Raw genomic sequence first — 10,864 nt, forward strand, 5'->3', positions numbered from 1 at the left:
ATACAAGAATGTTGATTAACATCATTAAAAACTTGTTGGATTATATCTAAAATAGGGACTTCATTTTTAAGATTCTCATCGAAGATTCGATTATCCCCAAGAAAATGTCTTAGCGCATAATCACTATTATAAAGTATCTCATATAGCACTGGTTTTTCATGATTCATACCATAGAAATCAAAATTTCCCTAGCTTCCCATATTATGTAATCAAATTCATTCATAAGAACAAGGCTAGCCAATTTTTTAGCTTTGGGATTCTTTATATCGGGTAGCTCAAAAAACAATCTTTGCAAGGTAGGACAGGTAAGGATAAATTTATTTTCAAGTTTCAAAACTAGTGCCGAAATAGCTTCCGCATAAGATTTAGTCCTTTTTAGTATAGGAACATCGTCAAGACTTAAATTTCCAACATAATTGAAAAATTCATGGATACGTTGTTTTCCTATAACATTTCCTTGTCCCAAAACAAAAGTTTTAGCATCACGATTGCCAGATTTTCCAATTTTAGGAGTTAGGCCATCATCTGTTTCTGTCGTACCAAAATAAATCATGATGACAAATCCTAGCAAGCAAAAATTCCAACGAGAAACGCGAAAGAAAAAGAGGGCAAATAAAATGATAAATTTTTCTGAAGTGGGGGAGATGGAAACAAGAGGCAAATGGCAAATAATGTAAATTGCAAAGAGATGAGATTTGTGATTAGGAACATGGTATATGTTGGTGATGTCTCCCCGGCAATGGTGCCAGAAATTCCTTTCGATTGCGGCTTGAACTACGTCGGTATTTCCCCAAAGCGGAAAGGATGATGTAGCACAACGACGGTAGGTAGTTCCCTTAGTGATGAGACCAAGGATATTGAACCAGTAGGAGAACCATGCAACACTACGTGAACGGTACCTGCACACAAAGAACAAATACTTGCAACCCGATTTGTTAAAGGGGTTGTCAATCCCTTTCGGGTAATGGTGCCAAAAATTGTCGAGTTGACTGGATAAAAATATGATAGATTGGATAAATAGCTCTCGGATAAACGCAAAAGAAGATATAGTGCAGCATGGTATTTTTGGGTTTTTATAAATATAGATCTGAAAATAAAAGTGAATAAAAATAGATCTTGAAGGCAAATATTATAAAGAACAGACCCTGGGGCCATAGCTTTCACTAGTGGCTTCGCTCGAGAAAAATACCATACGGTGGTTGAATAAATTACTGTTGGGCAATTGATAGAACTTCAAATAATTATGACGATATCTAGGCAATGATCATTATATACGCATCACGTCCAAGATTAGTAGACCGACTCCTGCCTGCATCTACTACTATTACTCCACAGGTTGACCGCCATCCAGCATTTATCTAGTGTATTAAGTTCTTGGAGAAATGGAGTAATGCAATAAGAACAATGGCATGATGTAGACAAGATCTATTTATGTAGAAATAGACCCCATCTTGTTATCCATAATGGCAACGATACATAAGTGTTGTTCCCCTTCTGTCACTAGGATCAAGCACCATAAGATCGAACCCATCACAAAGCACCTCTTCCCATGTCAAGAAAAATCAATCTAGTCTGCCTAACAAAACCAAAGATTCGAAGAAGAAATATGAGGCTATAAGTAATCATGCATATAATAGATCAAAGAAACTCAAAAATCTTTCATGGAAAAAAACATAGATCTGATCACAAACTCAAAGTTCATCGGATCCCAACAAACACACCGCAAAAAGAGATACATAAAATAGATCTCCAACGGACCATTGTATTGAGAATCAACAGAGATAGAGGAAGCCATCTAGCTACTAAATACGGACATGTAGGTCTACAATGAACTACTCACGCATCATCAGAGAGGCACCAACGAGGATGATGAAGCCCTCTGTGATGGTGTCTAGATTGGATCTGGTGGTTCTTGAACATGCGGCGACTGGAATTGATTTTTGTCGTCTTCCCTAGGGTTTCTAGCATATTGGGGTATTCATTGAGCAAAGAGGCGGTGCGGGAGGCCACCGAGGTGGGTACAACCCACTTGGGCACGATTGGGCCCCCATGCATGCCCAAGTGGGTTGTGACCCCCTCGGGCCACCCCTCTGGTACTTATTGGGCCCATCATGTGTCTTCTAGCCCAAAAAAATTCTCAAAAAAGTTTCGTTCCATTTGGACTACGTTTGGTATTGATGTTCTGTGAAGTAAAAAAGAAGCAAAAAACCGCAACTAGCACGGGGCACTATGTCAATAGGTTAGTCACAAAAGATGATATAAAGTTGCTATAAAATGATTGTAAAACATCTAAGAATGATAATATAACATCATAGGACAATAAAAAATTATAGATATGTTGGAGACGTATCAAAGCTTCTGTTTGCAGGATGATATAAAGTTGCTATAAAAATTTACCACAGCATGTTGGTGCCATGTCATGACACCTTGCCAAGTTTCATGATTTTCAGGCATGTTTTGGATTTACATGAATTAAAAACCAAGTTTCTCAATATTTAAGGTTGAGCCATGACGCCAAAATGTTTGAATTCCATTCCCGTTTCTTGCATGGGACCTAGAAATTCATCCAGGACACACATGTGATTTTTCAACCAACTTTGGTGCACTGGAGCATGTGCTTGTAGTTCAAATTTGAATTATGAAAATTAATTGATGAGAGATTCAATTAATGTATAAAAAGGCCAAACGAACCTGGAATAATTCCAAAATTTAGTATGAAACTCCTATTTGGGCTAAGCTGTCTGTGTAAAAAATTAAGGCAGGAGAAGGCAGTGTATGTTGTCTCACACACGAATGTGACACGTTCCCTCTCGGAACCATGAGCCTTCTTGAGAGAAGCTCCAGTTTACAAGAAGTTTATACCAAAGCTTGTCCCAATTCGGCCAAAAAAATTACCACAGCATGTTGGTGCCATGTCATGACACCATGCCAGTTTCATGATTTTCAAGCGTGTTTTGGATTTGTAGGAATTAAAAAAACTAGGTTTTTCAATATTTTCGGCCGAGCCATGATGCCCACATGTTTGAATTTCACTCCCATTTCTTGCATGGGACCTAAAAATGCACCCAAGGACACACATGGGATTTTTTAACGATCTTTGGTGCACTGGAGCATGTGCTTGTAGTTGAAATTTGAATTATGCACATTAAATGCCCAAAAATTCAATTAATGTATAAAAAAGGCCAAACGAACATGGAATAAATTCCAAATTTTAACACGACACTCTTATTGTTCTATGTTGCCTCTGTAAAAATCAAGGGTGGTGGAGGTAGCGTATATCATTTCGCTCACAAAGGTGACACTTCCGCCCTCAGGAACCACGAGTCTTCTCGATAGAAGCTCCGGTTTGCAAGAAGCTTATACGAAAACTTGTTCAAACGCGGCTTATTTTTACCGCAGCATGTCGGTGCCATGAAATGACACCATGCCAAGTTTCGTGATTTTCAGGCGCGTTTTGATTTTACAGGAATTTAAAAACCAAGTTTCTCAATGTTCCCCGGCTAACCACGACGCCCAGATGTTTGAATTTCATTCCCACTCTTGCATGTGACCTATAAATTCACCCAAAGACACACATGTGATTTTTCAACAAACTTTGGTGCACTGGAGCATGTGCTTGTAGTTCAAATTTGAATTATGCACATTAAATGCATAAAACTCAACTAATGCATAAAAATGCCAAACGAACCAGGAATAACTCCAAATTTAAAAACGACACTCATGTAGTTGCATGTTCACTGTACATAAATGTTCTAGCAATTGAAACACCATCCATTCCCTTCGTAACACCATTTTGTCTTTCAAAACATAATAAAAAAATCAGGTATATGACAAATAGTTTACTAGCAAGAATCGTGTGGGACGCGATATAAAATATCTTGGCACACCATCTTGTCTGGCTTACGCAGGAAGCTTCGTTGTCCACAGTCCACCGCTCGCGCTTGAACCACACTTGTGCACCAGTTTCTCGTGGCACTGAGCGAAATTTTTCTGCCACCATGGAAATATCTATCTCCCCGCCACCTCCCTCTGACCAAAAGTCACATTTCCACGGTTCCTCCCGGCTTTCCAAGTTCAAACCGTCACTGCTGCTTACTGGCAGCTCCGCCTCCTCGCCGGCGACCCTTCTTCTTGCAGCGCTGCCTCCTCCCCGGCGACCCTTCTTCTTGCAGTGCCGCCTCCTCACCGGCGACCCCTCTTGTTGCAGTGCCGCCTCCTTGCCGCCGACCCTTCTTCTTGCAGCGTTGCCTCCTCGCTGGCGACCCTTCTTCTTGCAGCGCCGCCTCCTCATCGGCAACCCTTCTTCTTGCTGCGCGTCTTCCTCGCTGACGACCCTTATTCTTGCTACGTGGCCTCGTCGATTTGGTTAGGTCATCCACACCCCACCCACACCATCCTCCTCCTTCCTCGTCCCACAGGCCTTCCCCCCCGACAGCGCGGCACCTTCCACTGAAATTAGTGGCCCCGTCCTACAATTAAGCGCTGCCCACAGCCATTTTGCACGCATTATAACATGGAGCTCAGTAGTATATGGCAGCAGAGAAGCAAACCGAGGCCGCACTGGCGCATGAGGTTAGTATGGCTGCCATGCGTGCCGACCGCCAGATCCTGGAGGAGCACCTCGCCTTCGAGGCAACCGTCGACACCGCCATGCGGTTGTCTACTTTAAAATACAGTTCGTGTTGTTTTCTCGGGGCCACAACAAGTGCCTTCTAGTGATTTTTCCTCTGTTATGTCAATATGCAATCTGATGTTGAGTTAACAGTTTGGTTCTTTGAAATGTAATGTTCAGTTAGCAGTTTGGTCCAACAATTGCTACATTTTGTAGTAACGTTCTCAAGCATTCTTTGTTTTGTTAACTATATATCTCCTAGTACATGTTTCTATTCTGCAATGTCGTTCTTGGTTAACTATTTTGGTTCATTTGGTTTGATGTCCATTTAACTGTTTGGTTCAATTCTGCACTTTGATTTTCATTTTTTGTGGGTACAATTTTGTATTGTTATGCATGTGAGAAATAAATCGAATTTAGATGTACTCAATACATATTCTACTGAGAGTATGGCAACTCTCAGTTAACCTGATCAAGATCTTCCTTTCGCTAATATGTGTTCCAGGGTAACAATGGGAGACACTGCGGTTTACCATCGAGGCTTGCTCATGCATGGTCCTTTCGTTGATAGCACATTATTCTGCAGTTACAAAATCATTCTAATATTTAGGTCTCTTATAATTCGGTCTTGCACATGTAGGTCATGCTGTCAGAGGCTTAGACCCACTGTTCGACCCATTCTGCATATGGCGAAATGAGATGTCCATGAATATCAGTCAAGTCAAGAAACTTAGAAAGATTGTTAGGATGAAGAAACTTGCGATGAATAAAAGCAAGATCTTTGTTTGCACAATGAAGAAGACATCAGTCAACTATAGGATGGTACAAACTCTTTTACCTTGCTTCTACCCCTTTTGCAATTTCAAAATTTATAACATCGATTTATGCATATCTTTGTTTTCAGTACTTATAAAAGCAGTTCGCCGCTGATTACCTCTTAAACCACCTGCATGGTCAAGAGGCGAGGAAGGTATTCATTCAACACCCACGGTACAATATTGAAGTCTTCCTGAAGAGGATAAAGGTTGGGCGGGCAATTATCCATAGCCACTAGCCTAAAGTTGCATGGACATTCAACATCATTACTGAAGGCTCAATATTTGCCTTTCGCCTCTGCAGTTTCCCAGGTGAGATTCATCTGTCTATTTACCATGTATGATGTTACTTCCCAAAGGTTTTCGATGTTTCATGTGAAACTTGGTGCTATTGCGTAATGGCGTAACTGAGTGTTAAAGCTATCTGATGTAATTCCATTATGAAATCCTGCTATTGTATGGATATGAAATATCTAATTTGTTTTATAAGAAATGTCAATTTAATTACTATATGGATTATCAATAATAGGCTAATTAGCCTGCTTATTGGGTTTTTCTATTGCAGACAATTACTCAGACAACACCATGGGCGATGAACTCAAACAACCCACACGGTTTCTAGAAAGTAAGCGTGTTGGATCAACTAACAATCACACACGGCTTCCGGCAGAGAACTGTTTACGGTAGGCCACCTTGCACAAAAGTTTCCACAAAAAACTGTATGTGATATACATACGAACAGAAATGTTTTTCTGGGATTCATCGTGTGGGATGTACATACGAACGGAAACGAATGGGTTTCGATGCGTCGCCCGATCTCACACAAGCTCATTTTGTCCACGTGTGTGTGGTCGGAGGGCCTATCCCCGATGGTTTCTGGGTCGTGTGGGAAGGACCCCCCTATCGCACACACTCACTAGGCGACGGTTTAAAACTCTGTCACGGAAAGGGGGTAAAAACCGTTTGTATAGCACATCTCTGCACCAATGTGTGTTCAATGACATCAGAGAGCCATGGAGGATGTATGGTCCTGTGATGGACGTACAGATTTATCCACTTACCGCAGTGATCTGTCAGATAGGCGAGACAATTAGCATGATGTCTTCGTAATTCATATATCTTGTGGGAACTTGGCGAATTACAACCTTGAGCAAATCAAACTTGGTATCATGTTGGCTACTGTAAGATTCCGGGCATTCTGGGCTACGGTGCCAAAGCAGTGATGTGTTAATCGAATGAATGGGGATCAATCGCCGTGTGTAGACCTCCACAAGCATCCACTTGCCACGACCGTCAATGAGCACCATACAAGACATGTTCATGCCAAAACAGTACATGTCGTTAATGTAGTTGAGGGTGACTGCAATTAGATTGTAGTCGAGGGGGTTGATGCTTGCCACCCTACGATTGTTATGCTTAGTGACATGCCGTTTCTTAAGATCAGGTGGCATCAGCTAGTAGGGAGCTCCCTTAAAAAGCTCTAGCCTAAGGGCTTTGATTAAATGGTATAGCACAGACAAGCACATGGCAAGTGGCATGGTACTGAGATTGTCCACATGCAAAGCAATGCATTTGATTACCCCTGTGGGGAGCGAATTCCAACCACTCTTTTGTAGGATGCTGCTCGGTTCTGCCATTGTTACTGCCTGCGTTTCCGAGGAGGGGGGAGGCGCCTAGCAGGGATGGAAGATTGGGTAATTATGTGCGGCTGAGGATGGAGAAGCGAATATGTGTTGCGGGAAGTGAATAGGTGATGATGAAAATGTAGCAGGAGCATGCCGCTTGACTTACGAGACACATCCCAGCAGCATAGGGTCATATCAATACCATACAACTTGATTACCTACTACTATGCCCGAGGAGTATAGTGGAGTAGTAGGACTCTGCTCTACTAGTACCGGAGTAGGAGTAGTGTATTATAAATAGTTGCAAACTTCAATGCCCGAGTGTGGAATGACTACGAACCGCCATCGGTGCTAACGTCAATCCCTAGCAAACTTTCTCTAGGAGACATGGCAGTTGGAAATGCTCGCGTCGCTGCTACATTACATGTGTAAGGGTGACAGTTTTGCCAAATACCATGGCTTAAAAAAAGCCCACCATCGGATGGAAATCGGACGGTTATGTGGGCATTCGCCAGGATTGGGCTTGTTGCGAACAATCACCTGATATCATTACTAAAAAAAGGTTAAAACACCAGGGCCTAGAACTTGCACTGGCTGACCACTAACATTGATACTACTATAGTTGTAAGATGGTACTGTGCTACGTAGTCCGTGTTTCTGGGAAACAAATGTGTCTACGTGGTGTTTGGAATTATATGCGAACTAAAAAGAAATGCAGGGAGTACTAATACGTAGACAATCTACCGCTTCGTGTGCTACTCATGTGCTCCATGCGGCGGGCACGACGTCCCCTACAGCCACTCCCGTTTCATGGACGGCATGGTCGATGCCTGCAAGGTGCCCTGTGTCTACCAGAGTTTCGGTTGCATGAGGTACGTCGACTACCACTCCGTGGTGGACCATAGGTCCAGATGCACGCACACGCCCTGCTACTGCTATGAGTGGACACCGACGTTTGAGGGCTCGCAGGTGAGCATCGTGCATCACTTCACGGCACCATCCTACAATCACTCCTTGCCCTCGGAGAACATCGAGTACGATACATACTACCCGTTCGTTGTGCCGGAGTCGCTGGAAGATCACTGTCGCCTGCTAGTCATGGAAGAGGACGACAACGTCTTCCTATTGTCTGTGGGAACCGGCAAGGCCCATGCAGGTTGCAGCCCCGTCTCTGTCGTGTGCCTCAGGGGCAACGCTACCGACGCCAACACGAGGCCGATGTAAAAGTGTCTCCTCACTATTGATGCCCCTCCAGTGTACGACAGCGACCTTGGCGCCTCCCTCACGGTGAACCAGATTATTGTGAGCTACTCCGTTCCCGGCAAGGTGGACAGGGAACAAGGCTAGCTTCATGCACACCCCAAGATGATGCACGGGGACTCCATGGAGGTTCACCTGGGCATATGCATTACCAAGTTAACTCTTCATCATTAGTCTTCGCTCAATGTAAGCCGTTGTCTAAGCATGTGGACACTTCTTATTTAGTCTAGATCCTTCCATGCATGATCTTCCTCTATTAGTGTGTCACGCTTGAATAAAAGTGTATCCATTTATGGTTTAGCTAGTCTAGAATCCTCCATGTATGCTCTTGCTCCGTTAGAGTTCTTGCTTGCCATTTATGATATTAATTGCGATTTTTTACTCATTGTGAAAGACTTATGATGAACCATTTCTTACAGTACATGTATCTTTTTGAGAGAATTTCAAGCAAATGCAGCAACACTATCTTTGCATATTCATGAATTTAGCCTTGAGGCCAATACATATAATCTGTCATATACATGTATTAAAACACTATGCAGCTAAGGTTTTCCTATTTTAATGATGTAATATGTAAGTGTTAGTTGTATGTTACTAACATTGTGTTGTAACAATATCTCACAACTCACGTGGAAAGAACGTGTAACTCACTAGTAGGAGTATATAGTACTAATGCAGAGGGCGGCATTGTACGGGAGTCTCACCTCATCGTGGCATGGCAGTAAAGTCATCATATCACAAAACCCCACCACCCCAAGTAAAAAGTGGCCTGGTAAAATGAGCGGACAAGCAACCATCACATCACTCTTCTCTATTTTGCATTTCATCTCTCTAGTAGTGCGTATAGATTTTTTGAAAAGTCAAACTTTACAAACTTTGACCAAGTTAATATAAAAAACTACTTAGAGCATAGTTAATAATATAGCTAGGAGCCAGCTATATGGATTTGCCATGTCACTTATAGCCAATCTAATAGCTCACTCATACAATAGTTAGCCATAATAGTATGTCATACAATAAATACATGGCACACTACTTTCTCTCGCAGAAAGGTTGTTGGGTCTCGTGCTACAGCCAACTATAAGCTTGTAGCCCGCTCCCCTTGTCCCTCTTATCTTCTCTCCTCCTACTAGGCACAAATCTAACGCGGCATTTCTTATATCCCTCCTACGTCACTCTATTGTACTTGGTCTTATATAGTACTCCCTCCGTCCCAAAATTCTTGTCTTAGATTTTTCTAGATACAGATGTATCTAATACTAAAACGTGACTTGGTACATCCGTATTTAGACTAATCTAAGACAAGAATTTTGGGACGGAGGGAGTAAATATATAAATTATGAAACTATATATTGTGATGAATGTAGTGATATATGTTTTTGCATTCTCGTTGCAAATATCCCCCCCCCCCCCCGAAAACTGGGTCAAATTTAGTGAAGTTTGACTTTTCAAAATATTTATATGCACTACACCATGGAACGGAGGGTAGTAGTAGGAGTACATGCTAGTATGCATGGTGTGCCTCCAAAGGCCACTACTCCCTCCCCGGTGCATAGGACATAGACCGAATGGCTGATCTGTGGGACTTGATTGAACAGTACTAGCTGGTGCTACCCTCAAACTGTATTGTAACAATCGCAGGGGCACTTGTCCAAAAAATTGCATGCCTTCACGACCAGTGAGATACTACGTACAAAGTACGATAGAGAAAAACCACAGAGAGAAGGAAGCTAGTAAACAATCAAACGAGCATTCTTGCATTCTTTTACATTGAATCATTTCACAAGGTTGGCTAGTGCTGTTTTTCTACTTTTACCAAAACTGCATCGTAATGTCAAAGCATGCATTTGCACGTGCATAGACATACTAGTAGTAGTACAATCTATGTCGGGGTATGCAAACAGGGGCATATGTTTCCCCCTGACTTGTGCACGGACAGCAAAACCACCGACATGGCAAGATTGCAGCATCCAAGACCAGACCAAGCACAAGTGATCAGCTCTTTGAGGAATTAGAGTGCGGATCAAGAAGACCAATTCAAGCCAAAGAGGCAAGATACCACTAAGGGAAAACCTCCCTTGTTGGGCAGGTGAGCATGATGAGGCCAAGGTTACCCCGGAAACAAACCTCATGACCACCCTGGCAGGCATGTCGGGCCCTACGAAGGTGAACTACTTCGCGAAGGCTCCACCACACCACCTCACAGCGACATAAGTCATCGATCGATGCGGTGTCTAGCCCCCAAGTGACTAAGTGGCTGTTTTTTGCCACATCGCAGCCACTTCCTATGGGAATCACCTCCAAATGACACCCGTACAGATATGTGTCATGCAGGCAGGAGAGAAGGTGGCCGAACAGCCTGGCAATGCTTGCCGGGCTGGTCATGACGTGACACTAAGTGGCACATTTAATGCGCTCTGCCCTGTATGCAGAGTTAGGTATGATACCACTGTTTGCTATCTAATCAGTGCACAATGACTGATTTGCCATTGTGGTGACCCCTTTATCTATAAAAGGAGGCTCGTGGCAACCATAGAAAGGATTCAGATTCG

At 42.8% G+C, this 10,864-nt stretch overlaps 1 protein-coding gene across 1 annotated transcript; it reads left to right on the top strand.

Annotated features, from left to right (window-relative positions):
- The first annotated feature begins 7,871 nt into the window (after window positions 1–7,871).
- LOC147984901 (uncharacterized) lies at window positions 7,872–8,276 on the top strand. Its single transcript, XM_087541312.1, has one exon. It carries the CDS (start codon window positions 7,872–7,874, stop codon window positions 8,274–8,276), a length of 405 nt encoding a protein of 134 aa, XP_087397438.1.
- The last annotated feature ends 2,588 nt before the right edge of the window (window positions 8,277–10,864 follow it).

Source organism: Triticum urartu, chromosome 2A (genome assembly GCF_056163025.1).
Source record: "Triticum urartu cultivar PI428250 chromosome 2A, HENAU_Tu73, whole genome shotgun sequence".
Taxonomy (NCBI): domain Eukaryota; kingdom Viridiplantae; phylum Streptophyta; class Magnoliopsida; order Poales; family Poaceae; genus Triticum; species Triticum urartu.

What these genes read in the sequence shown, in the direction of transcription:
- LOC147984901 (XM_087541312.1), top strand. Translation starts at nt 7,872, where the DNA reads ATGGTCGATGCCTGCAAGGTGCCCTGTGTCTACCAGAGTTTCGGTTGC.